Source organism: Mustela putorius, unplaced genomic scaffold, assembly GCF_011764305.1.
Source record: "Mustela putorius furo isolate JIRA1106 unplaced genomic scaffold, ASM1176430v1.1 tig00000577_pilon_pilon_pilon, whole genome shotgun sequence".
In the NCBI taxonomy this organism is placed as follows: domain Eukaryota; kingdom Metazoa; phylum Chordata; class Mammalia; order Carnivora; family Mustelidae; genus Mustela; species Mustela putorius.
Genome location: NW_025421421.1, coordinates 2,841,175 through 2,863,133, shown reverse-complemented (window position 1 = coordinate 2,863,133; position 21,959 = coordinate 2,841,175). Strand labels below are relative to the sequence as shown.

Sequence of the window (21,959 nt, the reverse complement as noted above, 5' to 3'; positions counted from 1 at the left end):
ATGGGCACAGACTTAAATACTGAACCACAACTTCCACAGAGAATATGGAGTTATCCCACTGCTAGGGGTGACACAAGCTTAGGTTCCCCCCCAGCCTCGTCACAACATTTTCATCAACCAGTCAATATATAACCTTGTTTTATGTGTGCTTCTGTTTAAAGACACCTTATTTGATATGTGTTTTGGATTCACTACCATTTAGCTCACAGCCAACAGCACTATAACGTACGCCTGAATACATTTACCTAATACATATAGTCTCTCTGTAAGGTACATATTGCCTTCTTGTATTGGGAAGCTAGATGGACCTGCAGTGCTACCCCTGGGGGCCATTTTAAGCAGCAAAATCACCAGCAAAAAGTACAAAGATGTAAACAATGTTGCACTAACTAGATAGCAGAAAAAGTACTCTTGTTTACAGTAAGAGACATGAAACAAGATGGTAGAGCATCATCTTGTTTGGCCTGAGGTAGATGTGTGTATAGGGGATGACTCAAATTTTTCATTCCTCTACACATGTCTGTGAATGAGCATGGAAGTTTGGCAAGTATTGAATTTGGGCTTATAAATAAATTTGAGCAAGGAGGCAAACTTGCAATTATAGAATCAGTGAATCATGAAGATGGACTGTACGTGACAAACAATAATAGTAATTCATTATGAGTGTGGCTTAAAAACTCAACCGACCAGAAACTGAGACAGGATTGAGTCTCATCTCTAGCTCCCCTGAGCTCGATGATCCCTGCTCCTCTGGAATTGTTTCCTGCTTATGAATGTTAAATTTGGATTAAAGCACTTATGAGAAATATTTTACATCTGTATTTTGATTGTTTATTAAACAACTAAATAAGAGGAAAGATACACTTTATCAATAAAAGGGCATTATCAATAATGCAAAGATCTTGATTCTTTTTAAATTTATCAATAGATGTGGAAATTTATAAGCTGATTCTAAAATTTACATGAAACTTCATGGAGTCAAGAATAGAAAGAGAGTCTCTTCTAAAGAAGAACTAAGTGGGAAGACTTATACTACCCAGTTCCCTGACTTCAGTATAAATCTACAGAAATTGAGACACTGTAGTACTGGCTTGAGAATCAACAAAGATACCAGTGGGACAGTATATTGTGTCCAAAAATAATCCCCACAAATAGGCACCTCATTCATAGAGAAAGACAATACAGCAGTGGTTGTGAATTCAATGATCTTTACAAGAAATGGTGCAATGTCTTTTTTTTTCAATGTTGTATTTTTCTTTTTTTTCCATTTTATTTTATATTTATTTCCAGTGTTCCAGCATTCATTGTTTATGCACCACACTCAGTGCTCCATGCAATATGTGCCCACCATAATACTCAACACCAGGCTCACTCGACCCCCGAGCTCCTTCCCTCCAAAACCCTCAGTTAGTTCCTCAGAGTCCACAGTCTCTCCCGATTTATCCCCAACTCCAATTTCCCCCAACTCACTTCTCTCCATCTCCCAGAGTCCTCCATGTTACTCCTTATGCTCCATGAGTAAGTGAAATCATATGATATTTGGTGCAATGTTAATTAGAAATCCACATGGGAAAAAAAATGATACCATTTCCTACTTCACAACCTACATAAAACTAAATTCCAGGTGGCCTTAGGCACTGTTGGTGCTCGATTGGTACAGCCGTTGTGCAGACCAGTACAGAGATTCCCCAAAATATTAGAAATAGAATTACCATATGATCTAGTAATGCCACTTTGGGGTATTTATGCAAAGGAAATGAAAGCACTAACTCAAAAAGATAAATGTACCTCCATGTTCACTGCAGCCTTATTTACAATAGCCAAGATTTGGAAAAAACCTAAGTGTTCATTGGTGGATAAATTGATAAAGAAAATATTGTCTGCACTGTCACAGTCTTCTCAATTACCCTTCATGGTCTGAGGATTCTCTTCCATCATAGTAATCTTTCTAAATTAGAAGCCATTCATTCTTTGGCCACTATACAGCTGTTAACTTCCTCCTCAGATAAAATAATTGTATGATATTTCTTGGAAATCATCCCTGCCTTGGAAATAAGCTTTAGATATAGTGATATACTCAAAGACCAAGAGAGTCTTCACAAATGAAATAGAGTGATGAATTTGTACACAGGTTCACATTGGTGAAGACTTCAGCTTTTTCTCGCAATGATTAACTTACATTATCTCCGAGTCTATGGTCACTTATTGAGAGCTTAATATAATCATTGCCTCTGTGACCATTATGATGGTTTTATATAAATTAATTAACAGAATATTTGTTTTATCCAAAAATTCATCCAAATCAAATGTCTTTGTGAAGTTTATCTTAAAACCTTCTAGAAGGGCAAATAGCACACATTCCTGAATTCAAATTTAGTGGATGTTATTTTGCGGGGATTTATTAAAATCAAAGAAAAAATTTTTGAAATTACATATGTTCTTCATCTTCCCTTTAACATGACACAGTTTTTGCACCTGTGTGTAAAATCTGGATTCCCTATTTTAATTATGAAAGCTAGAAATTCACTTCATCTGAAGAAATTATTAAAGGTAAATTCATGTAGATAAGCATCTTCAAAATAAGAAGATTATTATGTTTAAGTGATAAGTACCTATACTCATCTTTATTAAAACTAAAGGACAACTAAGCTTAAATTGAATATATATGTATGCATCTATAAATACAGATACGCAGAGAGAATGTGTGTATGTGTATATATATATATATATATATATATATCATATATATGTTATAAGAGTTTACTAAATTTGAAATTTGTCAAATATTTGAATTTTTTAAAACAGCTAAAAAATTTATTCCCATTTACATATCTAATGTAGAATATATGTTTTTATGTATTATCTCTTTCTAGTCCATTAATCTCCATCTCCTTTTTCCTATCTTAATGGTCTCTCATTTCCCAGAGAGGATGTTTCTAGTTCCCCTGAGGTGGAAAACAGGCATAAGTAAAAGGACCCGGAGCTTCTTTCTTCGGAAGCTTTTGTGTGCTACAGGTCACATGCTCACGCTCTCTCTTAAAGAAATTCTGTGAAAGGATATGGCTCTGGAGGTTCAGTTATTTTTATTCCTTGAAGATATTTATCAAGTGTCCAATACCATGGACATTTCATATTCATATATATATATATATTTATATTTTAAAATATATAAATATATTTAACTTAAAAATTACCTTATTGTGTCCAACAATCATAAAGAAAACACTTATAAAATGTGTTAAAATTTCTTAACTATAAATGAAATCTCACTGTTACACTTCATCATGGATGTCATCTGTGTTCTTAGATCTACCCCAATGACTGACAAGAACAGATGTCCAAAAATGCAAGTATTCATGCAAGGAGGCATGATGAAATGTGGAAGACCATCACAAAGCTAGGAATTAGATCAGGAAAGTGAATGTTCAAACTGAACAGATTCCTAGATCATGTCATTTCTTATGTGAGGAATAGCTCATGTTGTCAGTGTTGTTCAGCAAATTACCACCAGTCCATGAACTTAAATTTTGCATTTACTTTGTGAAGACACTTCTATGTAACTGTGTCTACAGCATAGTTTCAAGGTAAAGTAGACTCACAAGATGGCCCAACTTGTACTTCTACTAAGTACTTCAAGTGTATTATCTTTTAAACTTTTAATGCAACTTTGTAACATTATTTTCATTGTTAATCTTAGTTTATAGTTGAGGAATCATAAGCAAAGAGCTTCTGCCTGATGTCATAATTCTACTTCATGGTTGATCGGGACTGTACCCCAGATCATCTGACTTCAAGATGTAAAAATTCCCAGGCACTGTGAAATATATTATTTGAGAAATTTCATAATCTGCTATTAATAAGCTTATGAGAAAAGGGGAAATGAAAGGAAGAATAAATATAATGTGGCACATACCCAAACTCAAGGTACACAGATAATGTGAAATGATGCAATTTAGATGATGTATTCCATCAAACCTTAATTATGTTTCGCCCTAAGGAAAAATAGTTTTGAGATACTTACAGAAAGACAAATAAGTTAAACTAAGCTAGTGTCTGAATTTTATAAAACTCATATTAAATTATTATTGCCATTGAAAATAGGTAGATTCTCAGCAAGCAAATTATTTAATAAATCCCCAATTTTGCCTTTTTAGTATGCCAACCTCCTCATTCGTGATCAAAACTTCATTGCTAGTTTATTGCTTCATGCCTGAAAAAACACTCAATAAATGCTCAAGGGGTAAAGAGAAGAAAAAGAAAATATATTCAAGCACAGTGATTTGCATTTTCACCTAAGGTTTCTCAACAAATCAATGCTTCACAAATCACTAATAAAAATTTTGGGTAAAGGTTTGAAGAGACTACCATTACCAGTAATGAGACACATTGATATGGTGTGTCTTTCTTATTATGTGCTATGAAAGACCCATATTATCTTTGTGGTATTCTTGAACAAAATTTATAACATGCAGAAATATCAGGTAAATGCAAATTGAGAAATATCTATAAACTGTCCACTCCTGAAAGTTATTAAAGTTGTTAAAGTCAAGGGGATATTAAGGACCTAAGGCTGAGATTATAAATACATGCCATCTAAAATCAATGTTTGATCCTAGCTAAAGTCTTTGACCTATAAAGGACTTTTTTTTGGGGGGAAATCAGCAAAAATTAAATGAGGTCTATAGATCTATACATGATATGTAATATATATTATGCATATGATTATGTGGCATATATACACATAAGCAATATGTATACACATATATCTATCTATCTATCTACTAGAGAGAAAGGTAATCTGATCAGTACTTCTCACAACTGTCAAGGTGATCAAAAACAATAAAAGTTAAAAATTACCACAATCTAGAGAAGATGAAAGAGATACAATACCTAAAAGTAATCTGGTATGCTAGACTGGGTCCCAGAACAAGAATAAGGACATTGGGTAAAAACTAAGGAAATCCAAATAAAATGTGGATTTAAGTTAATAATAATATAACTGTCCGTTCAGGAGCTTTTTAAAAATGTACCATACTAGAACTAGAGGGTACTATACTAAGTGAAATAAGTCAATCAGAGAAGGACAATTATCATATGATCTCTCCGATATGAGGAAGTTGAGAGGCAGGGTGGCGGGGGTTGTAGAGGGTAGGGAAGGAAAAAATGAAACAAGAGGTGATCAGGAGGCAGTCAAACCATAAGAGACTCTTACTCTCACAAAACAAACTGAGAATTGCTGGGGGGGAGGGGTTAGGGGTAGGGTGGCTAGGTGATGGACCTTGGGGAGGGTATATGCTATGGTGAGTGCTGTGAAACATGTAAGCCTAAGGATTCACAGACCTGTACCCCTGGGGCAAATAATACACTATATGTCAATTAAAAAAATGTACCATACTAATAAAATCTGTCAACAATAGGGGAAATTGGATGTGAGTTGTATGGTGTTTCCTTTCTTCTCCTAAAATGTTATTTAGGTCTAAAGAGTTAAAACAGGCCATTTCCATAATCACATTCATTATTACAAAATCCAAGACCTGAGCATGTCATTTATTAAAAGAAAATATTTTTAAAATAATAAAGCTTGGCTCATTTGTATTACATTTAGTTTTTTAAATGTTTATTTATTTATTTAAGAGAGAGAAAGAGAGAGGGGAGGGGAGGGGCAGAAGAAGAGAGAGAATCCTAAGCAGGCTCCACACCCAATTTGAGCCAGATTTGAGATGCTTCAAGGAAGATATTTAGCATTAATAAATGTACTTAATAAATGACAACTGTCATGAATTATCAGGTAGAATGGTAGAATGAATCTACCATTATCATTATCATCGGCCTTTATTCCATTCAGTGTTAGGAAAAATGATGCCACTCAAACAGCAAGGAGATCTGCATAGATACCTTACTGGGAACAAAATTTGGATAAGAATAAATTTAAATTCAATCTGGTGTGAAATTGCTTCTTAATGAGTATGCTTAATAATACAAAAGTAAAAAGAAATACTAGAATTATTATAAATCTGAACTTTATAGACATTTAAGCTGTTAATCAGGACATGATTTATGATGTATGAGTAATATCAATAATTATGAAAAAACTTGATTGTCTCTTAAACCCAAGGTAATTTCAACTGTAAACCTTCACCTTCCTAAATTGTAAATGCCATTTTAAATTTAGATTTATGGAACATCCTTTTAAGTTTCCTATTATTAGTAACTTAAAGAACTCAATCAAACACAGATTTATTAAATTGGCAGGATGCTCTTGGGGACCATTGGCATTGAGCCTCACAAAACTGTGCATGCAGAAAAATCTTGTAGAGGAAAAAAAGGACACTTGGTCAAAAGAGAATCATTAATTTCACTTAATCAATAGGACTTTAGTTTTTCTGGGATATGAGAAGTAAGGTAAATATTCTCAAGTGGTATAATAGTCATAGCTGAATAAACATGTAATTTCCCCCTATAGTTATGTCAAAAGAGCAATAATTAACATAAATATGTGTTTTCCCCCAAGGGCCATGTAAAAAGAACTATAATTCTCATAGCTCATATTTACCAAGTCAAAAAAAAAAAAAGTGGATTTTTTTCTTCTCATCGCTGTTGGGTAATTTAAGTAATTCATCACAATAATCCAGAAAGCTCTTTTTTGTTTCTTTAAAAATGTCACCATGAATGAGCTTCTTTTCAAATTTAACTCAAAGCAAGTTCTTACTCTCTAGGTCATCCTTATCTCAGGGACAAAGTGAACATTTATGTTAAATAATACTTTCCTATTTCATGGTTGTACCATTCATGGCTTACTGATAAGTCCAAGCACAGGACTCCTACAATGTTCCAGGCACTGTTCAATTCAACCAACAAAACAAAACACTGACTGTAATAAGGATTGCATTCTAATTTGGCAGATACAAAGGAAACAAATAAACAAATAAATACATACACAATATCAGGTTTAAATAAGTCCTATAAAGGCAATCCATTTCAGACTGTCTCTTGGAATAGTTACAAAAGGGAAGCCTGGATGGCTCAGTTAGTTAAGCCTCTGCCTTTGGCTCAGGTTGAGCTCCTGTTGAGCAAGGAGCCCCTTCTCCCTCTGCAGGCTCTGCTTGCCACTCCCCCTGCCCCTGTCCTTTGTACTCACACACTCTCTCTGTGACAAATAAATAAATACAAATATTGGGGAATAAAAAAAGAAAGTTACAAAATATACAGGTACATGGTATATGCTAAAATCCATGGACCTCCATTTCTGATTTAAAATTTATTACAGGTATCCATCAAACCCTATGAAGTAGGTATTCTAATATTTTTTTCATTCCCATTTTTAAGGAGAGGCAACTGGAGCACAGATAAAATATATTTATTTTTAAAATAAATGATAGGGGCACATGGGTGGCTGAGTGGGTTGGGGTGCCCAGATCTTGGTTTTGGCTCTGGTCATGATCTCAGGGTAATGGGATTGAGCCCCATGTGGAGCTCTACACTTGGAGGGGAGTCTGCTTGAAGATTCTCTCTGCTCTACACTCCTGTGTGTACAATCCCTCTTTCTCTCTCTCTCAGATAAATAAATAAATCTGAAAAATAAAAATAAATGATAAACCAACTCTAGCATGGTTGGACATCTGGGTTGTCTCCAGTTTTTAAATATGATGAAAAAGTCTTAAATAAATCTTCATGTATATATGTTTTGGTGGACATATGCAATAATTTATCTGGGGTATATACATCAAGGCAGAATTGCTGAGTCATAGCATATTTACCTGTTCACTTTTTCTAGGCACTGTAAACAGATCTCCAGTTACCTGGGTCAACTCACTCATCCACCAAAAATGTATGAAATCTGTGGTCACTCTCTAACTTTACCAATACATGGGGCTGTACTTCCTTTATATTAAAAGCTGAATTTTGTTTAAAATAAATAGATATAATTGAAACTCCATTTTGGTAAAGCCTATGAAAAAGGTATTCTTGTTAAAATTCATTTTTTTTGTTGCTTGTTTTTTAAAAAAAAAAGTTTAAAAATATTGACTTTGTCCCCTGCAAACTCATTAAGCTCATTTTAATTGTAATAATTTATATGTTTATGTTGGCTTCTACATATACAGTAGTACCATTCACAAATAATGAAAGCTTTAGACGTCATTTTCTAAATAAGTTGAGAAATTTCTAATTTGTTCCTCTTGTTTTTGTTAATTTTAAGCTAAGCTGCACAGTGACTAGAAAACATGCTCTGTGTAATTTCAGTCATTTGGAAGATGGCGACACTTCCTCTATAGGCTCCCATTTGGTAAAATCTTGTAAATGTGATATGTGCTTAAAAGGAAGGAGCTCCATGGCTGTTGTGTGCTTCTTCCCTGAGAATCTACCAGGTTAGGTCTGCTAATTTCACTATTCAAATCTTCTATTTCCTTACTGTTATTTCCCCATGGACGTACATTGTCAGTCAATGAGAGGTTTCACATTGTGAACTGCTGTTCCCTGTTATGAATGTCATATCTTGAATTATTTTTGTTTAACTTATCATGTATACTTTAATTATCTCACAGATCAGTCAGAAGTCAGAGTCTCACCAGACTTAAAAAAAAAAAAAAAAAAATTGTCCTCGGGGCTGGATCCCTTTTTGGAGATTCTGGGAATGGATTTACTTCCCAACTCATTCTGGTAATTGGCTGGTCTTCATTATCATTGCCACTGTAGAGCATTATTTTTGCCCTCCTGGTGCCTAGCATGGCTTCCTTCTCTGCTCATAGAATGTTTTCGCTGGCTCATGGTTCCATCCAACCTCAAAGCCAACACAGGGGGTCAAGACTTTTTCACACGTACTCCTCCTGGATCCCTTCTTCATCTGCTTCCTATTTCCTGCTTTCTTTTCTCTTGATTCTCAGACTCCAGCCAGAGAAAGTTCCATTCTTTTAAGTGCTCAGGTGATTAGGCTGGATCCACCAGAATAATCCAGGATAACCTCTCAATTAACTTCCAGAACTTTAATCATATCTGCAAAGTTCTTTTGCCAGGGATTAGCATGCCCATCGTGGGAAGCTATTATTCTACCCACCTCAGGTTTTCAAATCTCCCTCGATGAGAATGGATTTTTCTATTTCTCCTTTAATTCTTTCAATAATTTATTATTTCTGAGGCCATGTTATTAAGTGTAGTTTAATTCATAATTGCTCTAACCTTCTGGCAAATTGAATCTTGATCATCAGGAAAAGTTCCTTTTATTCTCTACCAGTGTCATTTGCCATAATGAGCCGTTTTGTCTGATAATAGTACAGTTACAACAACTTTTACATAATAACTGACTATGTGGTATATCTACTTCCATCTTTTTATATTTTAGCTATCTGAGTCCTTATATTTAACTGGGTTTCATGCATGTTGCCTCCATGTGGCTTTATTTTTTAATTTAGTTTGAAAATTCACATCTTTCAACATTTTCTCCTTTACTTTTGATGTCATTTTTTAACAAGATGGTTTAAATCTACTCTTATTAAGTGTTTATATTTTACTCTGCCTATTCTGTTTCTCTTTGTCACCTTGCCTTACTTTGATAGGTTAATATGTATATTATTCATTATTTTATTCATGTTCTAGTGAATTTCAAGTGAATTTATCTCACAGATACTGGAATTCATCAAATCCTCCCTAGACTGAAATCTGCTTCCCCAAAGTGCTCATGTCTAAGATATTATTTTCTTGAGTACCACCCACTGCCCTACTACAAGCCAAATTTTCAGAATCAACCTAAACAAAGTAGGGAGTGTCTACATCTTTTTTCCTCTACCCTCTACAGTCAACCAGCTCTCCTTCCTGTGAAGCTTTCCACCTGGATATCCTTCCTGGGTACTCTCATTGTCTATTTCAACTGAAGGCTTTTTCCCTTACATTTCTCTGGCTCACCTCTTCAACGTGTTCTCCATCCGGCTGTGCTCCATGAATCAGCACAGCTGATGTGCTTCCATTGGTTAAGGCATCCGTGCCCTCCTTCTTAACTGGCAGTGCCTTCAGGATCCAGCCCCTACTTCTTCTTCACATTTACCTCCTCCCATTCTGTCCCTCCTCATTTGCAGCTTTTATACAGAACTCCTTACAACTAAGTCAATGGCAGTGCAGGAAAATAAAATCTACTGAATTAAACAAAATGTAAGTAATAATAGGAACTGTTTACCAAATAAATTCAAAATGTCATCAGGAGACAACAGTGTTGATAAAAGACATGAAGTATGTATTTCTCAGGTCACAATAGAAATATTGTAACAATACAGTGGCATCAAATTTTATTTAACATAATTTTTATTTACAGAATGTTGTTCAGTTGCCATTCTGTAGATCAAAAATAAATAAACATTGGCAATTGCCTTGAATTCAACCTTTTAATTATGTTATAATGTATGATGTACATAATATGTGATTATGTATCATATACATATATAACTTCTGAATAGTATTTTTCCAAGTTTCCAAGTTAATCAAAAACTTAGAAAAATATATATGTATGTATATTTATATATATATATACTCACTAAGTAAATACTAAGTCTGATATATATTCTTTATCACTGTATGATATCCTTTTTTAAAAAGAAATATATTGGGGTGCCTGGGTGGCTCAGTGGGTTAAAACTTCTGCCTTCGGCTCAGGTCATGATCCCAGGGTCCTGGGATCAAGCCCCGCGTTGGGCTCTCTGTTCAGCAAGGAGCCTGCTTCCCCTCTTTCTCTGCCTGCCTCTCTGCCTACTTATCCTCTCTGTCTGTCAAATAAATAAATAAAATCTTAAAAAAAAAAGATTTATTTATTTTAGAGAGAGAGAACATGAGTGAGGGAAGGGGCAGAGAGAGTCTTAAGTAGACTCCATGCTAAGCACAGAGACCAAGGTAGGACTTGATCTCATAAGCCTGAGATCCTACCTGAGGCAAAACCAAGGGTCAGACACTTTAATCGACTGGGCCACCCAGGCGCCTGTATATGATTTCTTCTTAACATCTCAAGGGGAGTGATAACAAGGGTAAGGGAACTTTTTCAGGTAAGGCCATGTTGTAAATATTTCCAGCTTTGTGGGCCATACTGGCTCAGTTGAAGCTGACACCAGCTAGACCCCAGGACCGGACCTTGACCTCCCACTTGCTTGTACTCACCAACCTTTGTCCCACATTTTCCCTTTCTTCCCCCAGCTTATCTCTTAACTCAGACAAATGGAAACCAAGAAACCATCCCTCCTGCCCTCACAAGACCTGGAGCTGGCCCAGACCACCCAGCCACTTTGAGCTAACACTTGACTCATGCCTGTGCAAAGGGACGATGGAGTGACCGCTAGAATGACTGACAACTACATTTACCTCTTTACAACACTAAAAAATCTCTGCCTGCGGAGGAACTCAAGCCTCTTTACACAGTAGGCAATGTACATATAGGCAGGCTTTCTTAAGATGTAAGCATAATTTCAAAACCACAAAAGACTAAGTAATAAAATTGTTTTTTAAGGAATGAATATAGGATGAAATCATTACAATGGGTACAGTAAGAAAATAACAAAGAGAATACATTTTGTTTATTATTATTATTTTTAGAAACTGCCTATATTTCTGTCATTGATATTTGAACCTAAGTAAATAATCTAACCAAATCAATGAAATAAAACTACAAAATAGCGGGGCGCCTGGGTGGCTCAGTGGGTTAAGCCGCTGCCTTCGGCTCAGGTCATGATCTCAGGGTCCTGGGATCGAGTCCCGCATCGGGCTCTCTGCTCAGCAGGGAGCCTGCTTCCCTTCCTCTCTCTCTGCTTGCCTCTCCATCTACTTGTGATTTCTCTCTGTCAAATAAATAAATAAAATCTTTAAAAAAAATTAAAAAAAAAACACTACAAAATAGCAAAGCATAAATAACCTATAAGGCATAGAAACCAGTGAAATCTGAAGAAGGGAACATTTTGCAGAAAGCTACATTTTTGAACTAAGTCCTTCCCCATCTGAAGCTGTGAGATTACAATTAGTCTCAATTTGAGTAAAAGGATAGAAAATGTCACTGCAGTAAAGCACCCTACCTAATACAAAGCAGTCATGCACACCCTTTGTCGATTACGAATTACAAAACATTTTGCCCTCAGCATATTTCCAAAGCAAAGTAAAAGAAAATCTAAGCTATCTAACTGAGAAGCTGAAAAGCCATCTCAACTGAAAATCACAGGCTTAAAATAACTCAAAATTTAAATTCGTTCATTCTCTCCTTCCCTCCCCCTTCCTTCCCTCTTTCCTTCCTTCCTTTCAAGAGATCATAAACCATCCACCGATTGAGAGATGGCAAGGGAACATTCTTCCAGAAACGACCAACAAATTATCTCTAATAAAACACATCTTGTCACAGCAGCTAAGTACATTAAAGATGATATTTAAGGTGATAAAAAGAACAAATTAGTATTGACTAAAAAAAAGTACACCAACTGTGAAGAGATCATTAAAGACCAGGACAAATATAACCTCTATATAATTTTGAGATTATTTCTTTGCAAGCTTAACTGTCTGTCTTGACTTGCCCTTGTTTGCTTTCTATGTCAAAAGTAATTTGGGGGGATGAGATGCATGTGTTATTAGAGACATCACAGCCTGAAAATATTTATCCTTAAAAATTGCTTAAGAATGATCATCTACAATTAGACCATGCAATCTGTTCTTCAAACCAACTAGACTAATTACTTAATGATACAACTGTCCAAAATTACTTGAGAGTCTTCAATTACCCAGAGAGGAAAAAATACTTGCAATGCCTGATGTCCTGCTCACAAGCAAGGAATTATAATTCCTTCTTTGTGTCCAGACACAGGCATTGATATTTTGGCAAACTCTTGAAACACAAATAGAAGAACATGTTTACAAGGAGTAAAAAAGACTGGCCTTTTATGCAACGTTGAATGACTTAAAATAGGCTCATACAATGCAACATTTCATTTAACAGTCCTCATTTTGATAGTAATGCAAAATATTTGAACATTTCCTGCTCTTACTAATTTTTCCATTTGCAGATATTTTGCTCACTCTGTTTTCTTAAATTCATTATAGAATATTTTAAAGGCATTCGACTATAACAAATAAGATAACTCAATAAAAACTAAAGCAACAACAATGCTCTAACATGGGAACTAAGCCAAAAAGAAGTGGAGATGGAAGGACAGACCTGTAACTCTGGACATATGGGATTTTCCTTCCATTAATGGTGTCCATCCAGTGCAGGGACCTGCTTCGTAAGCATGAAAACTGAGGCATAAAAGGATCTAGTTCAAAATACTAACTTACCTTACACAAAGCTAAGATGTGGGACTTTTCTTAACCTCAGGCTTCTTAACCTAGGACTTTGGTAGCCTTCTACACGTTAATGGCAGAGATGAGTGGTTGGAATAGGAATAGGACATCTCCAAGGGCTAAAATCCACTAATTTTTCTTCTAGAACACAGTACATAATTTCAGTGACATGTTTGCTCCTAATGCGAAAGTGTGATGGTCAGGCTATTCTTCTGTTTCACAGGTTAACTATGTCCTAAAATTTCAAGTTGTGTATATGTGTGTGTGAATACACATATGCACACATACATGTATATATATATACACACATACATATATATGTGTATATATATATACATATATATATCTCAACCATGGGATACACAACATATGAAATATATCTAATTTAAAACTTAACATGATGCTCAGAATAAAGAATTGTATGTAGAAAATTTAAAAAATGAAAGTAATAATTGTGATTATAGTATTATGATATAATACTGTAAGTATAATCCCTGACACGTATTGTTAAAATCAGTTACTTGAAAGTGGTGACAATGTAGCATACACATGTCTATTAATAAGTAGTGAAGAAATTATTGAACCACAGACTTGGGTTTTATTCCCGTGACCAGTTCAGAGCATAATGTAACCAATTCTTACTCTTCCTCTTGGTGTCTGGTTTCTCAGGTTGAATAAGGACAGTGAGTCATCAGGACTTTAATTGTGGAAACTTCTTTCATAAATCTGTAATAATGACTTGATACCTGTCTTTTGGATTTTAATGACATGTATAATATTTTGACTTCAACACTCTATTAAACTGAGCAATTTTTTAAAATTTTTGAGAAAGTTTTAGAACCTTTTTGTCTTAACTGCATTAACTGTATGTCTTGTACTGAAAGGAGAAATCTCATGGAAAATAGCTTGTAATCTTGCATGTGGTAAAATCTATTTAATGTAATTTAATTTAAATTTATAGGCAGCCAGGCAGGAATGTAGTTATAGGACACAGGGATACACACACACATATGTGTTTATATTTATATACAAGCAGGATTTATATGATATATATGAGTGAGCATATATGCACACACAAAAATACATAGATACACATATGTACATATATGTGCACATAATTGCAGCCTATGTACAAACATATACACACAAGCCAATTGCACTAAGAGCTATGGAAGATCTACTTAAATATGTGAAGGATTAGAAAAAGAGCTAAATTTCATTTTTTCTTGTAATTATGTTTTGTGGTTTAAAGAAGCTTTTGGTTCTTTCCAAGCAAATAAATATAAAAGAGTTTAAGCAAAATCAAATGAGGGGGATATGACCATCGATTACACATGTTCTCAGGATCAAATCATGGAAGGTACAGCCATCAAATCCATGGGGTAGGAATGCCTCAGTGGACTTTACAGAAATGTGTGAGAGAGAATCCTATATGAGCAGGTTTGCAAAGAAACCCAGGCTTCTCCAAATAATGTTTAAGATAAAAGGTTTAACTTTTCTGTAAATTTGTATCACTCTAACTGATGTTTATCCAAAGTAGAAGTTTAGAGTCTGGATGGACTGAACATCAGTGACCATGAGCAGTCAGGGATGACTAAGCAAATAGGACATGGGCATAGTGGTGGAGTTAAACTTGAAAAGATGAATAAAAATAGGAGACTTGCAAGATGGGGAAGATTCGGTTGTAAGTACAGTGCATGGTGTGAACTTAGCCCTAGGAATGGAAATGTTTGTGAGACATGCAGAAATTAACCTGAACAGTGACACATTAACAGAGAGAACCTTACCCTAAGAATGCACTGAGGAAAGGTCAGATTATAGAAGGCCTTGAAAGTCAGCCAGTGGAGACAGATGACCTTTTTCCAGAAAATAATGAGAAATTTTACACAACTTCTGAATAGGGGAGTGATAAGTTTAAAATAGTACTTGAAAAGGTTATTTTTCAGCAAGGGGCTGAGAAGGTGGGAGGGAGGAGTGGAAGTAGTCAGATCATACAGGGCACTCTGATATTCAAACTGAACAATGTAAATTTCTTCAAAAAAAAAAAAAACTAAAGATGGAACTCTAGGAACTGTTAAATGAGGTGCAAGAGTGGGTTTTACTATGAGATCTGATGTCTGACATTAATTCATCTGATACCAGTTTATCCACAGATGAAGTCAGCACTCAAACAAAGCCAAATCACATTCAAAGAGTGTATTTCAGATGCTAACATAATTAACCATGTGATATGGTCAATTACATTAATAAGCATCTGTCTGTTTTAGTAGGAAACTTTTAAATAAAATCACCTCAAAAAAGTTAACTTTGACCAGGAAACTTGACCTGTTAGCCTTAAAAGAAGAGTTCATGATTTTATTGTATTTTTTTTGTTGTTGTTGCTGTTTTTCTGTTGTTTTTTTTTTTTTTTTAAGTAACTCAATCTACAAAGGCTTATGTTATAAGAAACAGAGTTTCTTCCTTTTTTTTTTTTTTTTGACTAGAAGAACATTGAGATAAATAAGATCCATTTTTTTTTAATTTTATTCATTTATTTGACAGACAGACCACAAGTAGGCAAGAGGCAGGCAGAGAAAGAGAGGAGGAAGCAGGCTTCCCGCGGAGCAGAGAGCCCAATGTGGGCCTCCATCCTAGGACCCTGGGATCATGACCTGAGCCGAAGGCAGAGGCTTTAACTCACTGAGCCACCTAGGTGCCCCAATAAGATACATTTTAAATAATTTGAAAAAGCAAGTGTGTACAGGGTAAAGGCCCAAATGCTGTGTATAATGTCCCAAGTACTTGTTCCTCCTATAAAGCAATTATGGAGTTTTTAATGTTCAAATAATATCTGGGAGGTTAAAAAAAAATCTACTAAAATATGCAGATAAAAATATGGTTCATTAAAATTAAAAATGTGATTCATTTCTATAAGTCTAAAATATGCATAGTAGCTGATACCAGAGATACATTAGAGACATTTTCTTAGTGGAATCACAAAAAAATTAGCAGAGTAACTACTGTTGTGTTTTTTTGTTTGGTTGGTTTTTGTTTTGTTTTTGTTTGTTTTTTTAATAACATGAAAAGGCTTCTTGACCCATGGATTTTGGCTCAAAGGGAAAAAGAAAAGAAAACAACAAAAAAGCACTAGTTCTAATGAAAGCAGTAGTACTTATAATTTTTAAGAATTAATCAGCATAAGAACTGAGTTGCAATTTATTTTTAAATATTTGCATATGCTAGAATTTGATTTTAAAATAAAGGAAATAACTTCAGGTGCCTGGGAGGCTCAGTCGGTGAAGCTTCTGCCTTTGGCTCAGGTCATGATCTCAGGTCCTGGGATCGAGTCCTGCATTGGGGTCCCTGCTCTGTGCAGAGTCTGCCTCTGCTTCTATAGCCCCCTGCTCCTACCCTCTCAAGTAAATAAAATATTTTAAAAAATAAATAAAAATAAAATTAAGGAAGTAACTTTACATTAAAAGAGTGTCAAATAGATAGTCTCTTCCAAGTATTTAATTCCTATCACCACCTCAGAGATATGGAGAACAATCAGTTCAAGAAGTTATGATGAGAATAAATAACTACTGTTGAGCCTCAGTAAATGCATATGTGGATTTGGGCATGAAATTGTCTGAGATGATCAAAAATACCGATATTTTGGTCATTATTATAAGCAAATCAGATTTTGCCTATAGCAAAATGAATTCCTGAGAGTTTACCAGACATCACCCAGTCTTATATCTTCTGAAGCATTATTCCTTAATTTTTTTTTAATATATCTGAAAAGTCAAACCTATTATAGAGGGTAGCATTATTTCCAGGCACGCATAGTGTCTAGTGAGCTGCACAGATCAATAAATAGGGCACAAAGGAAGAGTAGCTGGAGACTGACCTCATTCACGGTGGCGTAGTAGCTCTCGTGTTTGAACGTGGGTGAGTTGTCATTCCTGTCCCTCACCACGATTCGAACTTCATGGTAGATCACAGTGCCCACCTTCCTGTTGATGCACTGCACTTGCACCACGATGGAGTGTATGTTCATCGGGGGCTGCAATACAGAAATCGGGCCTTTTGGTGAAGAAAAGCCTTGGGACAGAAGTGTCTCACTTATGGTCCAAGCACATTTGTTTCATAAAGTGTTCTATGCTTGTTCATTTGAAATAAGAATAATCGATAAAAATGGATCCATTTTCCATCTTTTAAGGATGAGAGAAGCAACTGTGATTATTTCACTGTTGAATTTTGCATCGCAGAATAACAGGCTCTCGGCAAGTGTGTGGACCCTCTGAGGATGGTGGTGAGCACAATCACAGAACCAGTGCAGAGACAGAGGGACAAAATGGAGTCTGTCCCTCCTGGAGTTAAGAAAGCAATGATATGAACTGTAAAAACGATGTGTTCATGGTAAAATCTCTGGGGAAGAGCAGTTGCATATCATGCATGCTCATTTACACTTTTGCTAAAATATGTTTATATCTGATAAAAATTAAATATAATCAAAAGAGAATCCATTCACAATCCACCAAACTTACTCGTTCTATACATTTAAATGCTTCTTTGTTGATCTTTCTTTCTCCAAATATACACCTATTACACATGCACACACACACCCACGGTAAATCATCCCATGTGTGTAAATATAAATTTATTAAGGCATTTTGGTGTATAATATAATGCTGTATCATGTGATTTAACCATACTGCATTATAAGTCCATAGCATAATTTCTATTGGTTCAGACTAATAATAAGATATTCTATGATGTCCATTTTTATCATTATAAACCATATTTCAATAATAATCTATATATAAATATATGCCCACTTGTCCCCCTTTTAATGATAAATTCCTGAAGGGGAAAAGTATCATCCAAAGGGCACTTAATAGCTCAGGTCACATGGCCAAGAGGTTCCAGAATTGGGATGCAAACCTACATTTCTTTGACCCTTGAGTCAATGTGTTTAATGTTACAAAAATATTCCTTTGTGGTTTTAAATTCTTCTTCTAGCTTATAAAATTTTCCCTCTAAATACATCACTCTATCAGAATGACATATTCTGGCTACCTGTTGGAAAGATGAGATCTCCAGTCTGCTCTCTCCTTCCAACTTCTCTCCTCACTGTTTATCTTTCTTTATTGCTTTTCTCACCTGCTTCTTGGCATATTACACATTTTACATATTGATTTCAGTCTGCCTTCCTTCACTGGGCTGGAAGGTCCATGAACCTAGTGTTGGATGTTATCATGACTAAGGCTCTGTGCCCAGTAACCACACTGTGCCTACAGAAGGTAATCTGTTCATGTCAGACTGTGTGGCTTCCAGCCACTTATAGAGACCTACTAACCATACATTCGGAGCGAAATCGGGATAAAAATACCAATACGATGGGATCACCCTAAGGATCACCTGAGGTTACCCTAAGCCAGGCACACCTATAAACACCTGTATTTTTATTTATAACCCACGAAAGCAAAATGCATAGAATTTATGAAATACAAACTGATAATCTTGGATTATGAAATAACTTATTAATTTTTTTTTTTTTTTTTTTTTTTTTTTTTATAATTTTTTATTTTTATAAACATATATTTTTATCCCCAGGGGTACAGGTCTGTGAATCACCAGGTTTACACACTTCACAGCACTCACCAAATCACATAACTTATTAAATTTTTGGATTGAAACTGATTTAAAGACACAGCAAGGGTCACTGGAGGCTAGGATACATTCATTAAAAATGTCACAGGCCACATTTCTAAGTGAGAAGAACACTGTAGTGACCATATTCAAACTAAAGCTAACTTTGTTGAATCTCAAGGTATTTTTTTACAGCCGGTAAAGAAAAAGGCATTTTAATTTATTTGTACCTAACTGAATAAATGTACCTAGATAGAATAAATTTAAGAATTATTAACATATGCAGGCAGGTACCTGGTAAAGGGCTGTATAGCTCTGTTTCCCTTTTAATTACTGACATAATGATGGCATTAAAGTCCTGTGTATAAAATCAGTAAATGTCACAAAGCTCAGAGGGATATATCATACATTTAATGATGAAAGGCAGCATTCAAAATCATTTTAATAAGTCAGAATACCAGGTTATATAATGATGTATTTTTACAATAATATCTTTAATTCACCTTGTTGGTATCAGGACAAACAACAACAATAACAACAAAAACCACCTTAATTACCCATGTACACTAAATGGCTATGAACATTCATGTGAAAATATAACAATGACATTTTGATGAGTAAAGGATGGGTTTATACACCGACACTGTAAATGGATTGCAGGGGCAGTAAAGTCATACAAACTTCATATTCATTAATAATATCCATGCAGAGATTGGTGGACTAGAGTGAGCACCATTTTATAGACAGCTGAGAAGTCTGAACACCTTGAGAAAGTGTGACAAAAATTGAGGATATTTAAGCTAAAAAATGCAAGATGCATCAGACAGCTGAATGGTTATTTTGAGAATCTTTACTAGTTTATTCATTGTAGTCTCAGAGAGCAGAAAGAACCACAATGAATAAAAATTTCACAAAGCGTGGTTTTTTTCTTCAGTATAAGTAGTGGTTTTGTATTAATCCAAAGCAGCACAGAATTGAATGGACCATCTCATAAAGCAAGCCCATCCCTGAAAATCTGCAGCCTTGAGGCAAAAAGATCATTTCAAAAGATTAGGTCTATTTTTACTATTAGTTTGAAAGTGTTTTCTTTAATAGATTTTTAAGGCAAGTCCTGCGTATTTCAATTGTAAAGTAAAAAACAAAAAACAAAAACCAAGCAACAACAGATAAATACCCCCCCAAAATCACAAAGACAAAACAAAACAAAAACATGTATTTGTACTGTTACCATGGATTTTAAAGGAAAGTCACGCATATTTCAATTGGAAAGTAAAAAACAAACAAAACAAACCAAAAAAACACCACAAAGACAAAAACAAAAAACAAAAAAATAAAAAACAAATACTTGTACTGTTAGCCCTTGTCACCCATTTAGAAGACAGGTGAATTAAATTCTTCTAAAGTTACTTATCTTCTAAATATTACAAGAGGCCTATAAAACTGTTTCCTCTCAAGTTGGAGCACTATATTGAGTGGGAGCGTGGGAACGCTGGGACAGAGAGGTCACAATCTTTGCAAGAAGGGAAGCAAATGCACATTGCGCTGAGCCCCTACTTAGTCCTGTGACGTGCCCATAAATTAGACATAACTAGGTCACTTGGAGCTCTGGCCACTTTTAACTTCAGCTCCCTATGCAACTGTGAGTAACATGGATAGGCCTTAGCTTGCAATAAATCCTAAACATAATGGATCACATTGAAGGCCAGAATTCCCGGCGGCTCATATAACACACGTTGTAATCTCGCCTTGGAATGGATTCTATTCTGCTGTATAAGAAGGTCATAAATATATCAAGTACAGTTCTACAGTCAGTGAGAGTTGAGGGACTACAAAATGCTTAGGAATCTGTTAGGGAAGTTTTAGGTTATCTTTCCTACCTGCTGGCAAAAATAAGTCCTGCCAATTTTTTCTTCCCCAATTCTCTTAAATTGCTTCATACATAAAGAAGAAGAAGAGAATAAAAGCACTGTGTATAAATTTTTGGGCTAATTAGTTAAAACAACTACCATTCACATATACCTAGACATGCCAAGTACTCTCTCAATTTAAAAACGAGTGTTTAACAGAATATATGAATGCATATTTATGTTAACCTTCCTGTGGGTATGGGTCTTGATATGCATAACTTGAGTTTTGGAAGGACACATACCAATGGTGGATGGAGGTTATCTCATGAGTAGGTCTGAGAGTAGAAAGTAAGGAAAGAAACATTTCCAACAAATATGTTGAATTTTGTAATGTGAAGGAAGACAAAAATGAAAAATTTTATTATGAGTTTTTCAGACAATCACTTACAATTTAACATGCAGAGTAAGGTTTCTGTAAGAAATTTACTAATGTGAACAGTGTTGACTATAGCATTCATCTTCAACCCCAGGAGAACTGAGTTTTCTCTAGAAACCATGGTATTTAGAGGCCTTATGGTTTAAAAGAGAAAACAAATTTTTAGCCAAACTGTATAAGACTTGATTTTATTTTTCCTAAAACGAAGGCCAATTTTATTCAGTCCTCACCAGAATGAAAGGATTTTGTCATGATTTGTCTTCCTATGTATTTACTACCTTTACAAAATGAAAAACCTTCATTATTTCACAAATCAACTGGAAGACAGGGAAAGGAAGTAAGATACATTATGTTGTAGAAATTTGTTTTGTTTTTGTTTTTAACATTTTTTTAATTTATTCATTTAAAAGAGATACAGAGACAGAATGAGCACAAGCAGTGGGAGAGACAGAGGGAGAGGAAGAAGCAGGCTTCCTGCTGAGCTGGGAGCCCAACTGGAATTCAATCTCAGGACCTGGAGATCATGACCTGAGCCGAAGGCAGATACTTAACCATCTGAGCCACCCAGGTGACCCTAGAAATTAGTTTTAAACAATGAAACGAACTTAAAGGAAATGGCTGGCCAGAGTTATGAGTGTCCCTCACAAATGGAAGTTTCAAAGTACATGATATGTTGACATAAGTTGTCTAAAGAAGAAAGTGCCAACTTGATAATATAATTAGGATAATGTAATATCTAGAGAAATCTTTCATAATCAACTCTTAAGGAC

At 35.1% G+C, this 21,959-nt stretch overlaps 1 protein-coding gene across 1 annotated transcript in view; it reads right to left on the bottom strand.

Annotated features, from left to right (window-relative positions):
• The window catches only part of PCDH15 (protocadherin related 15), a 731,887-nt gene that overhangs the window by 523,068 nt on the left and 186,860 nt on the right, over positions 1 to 21,959 (bottom strand). Inside the window, exon 5 of the mRNA XM_045081472.1 lies at positions 17,162 to 17,317. Coding sequence (XP_044937407.1) covers positions 17,162 to 17,317 — 156 coding nt within the window. The remainder of the gene's footprint in view (positions 1 to 17,161; positions 17,318 to 21,959) is intronic.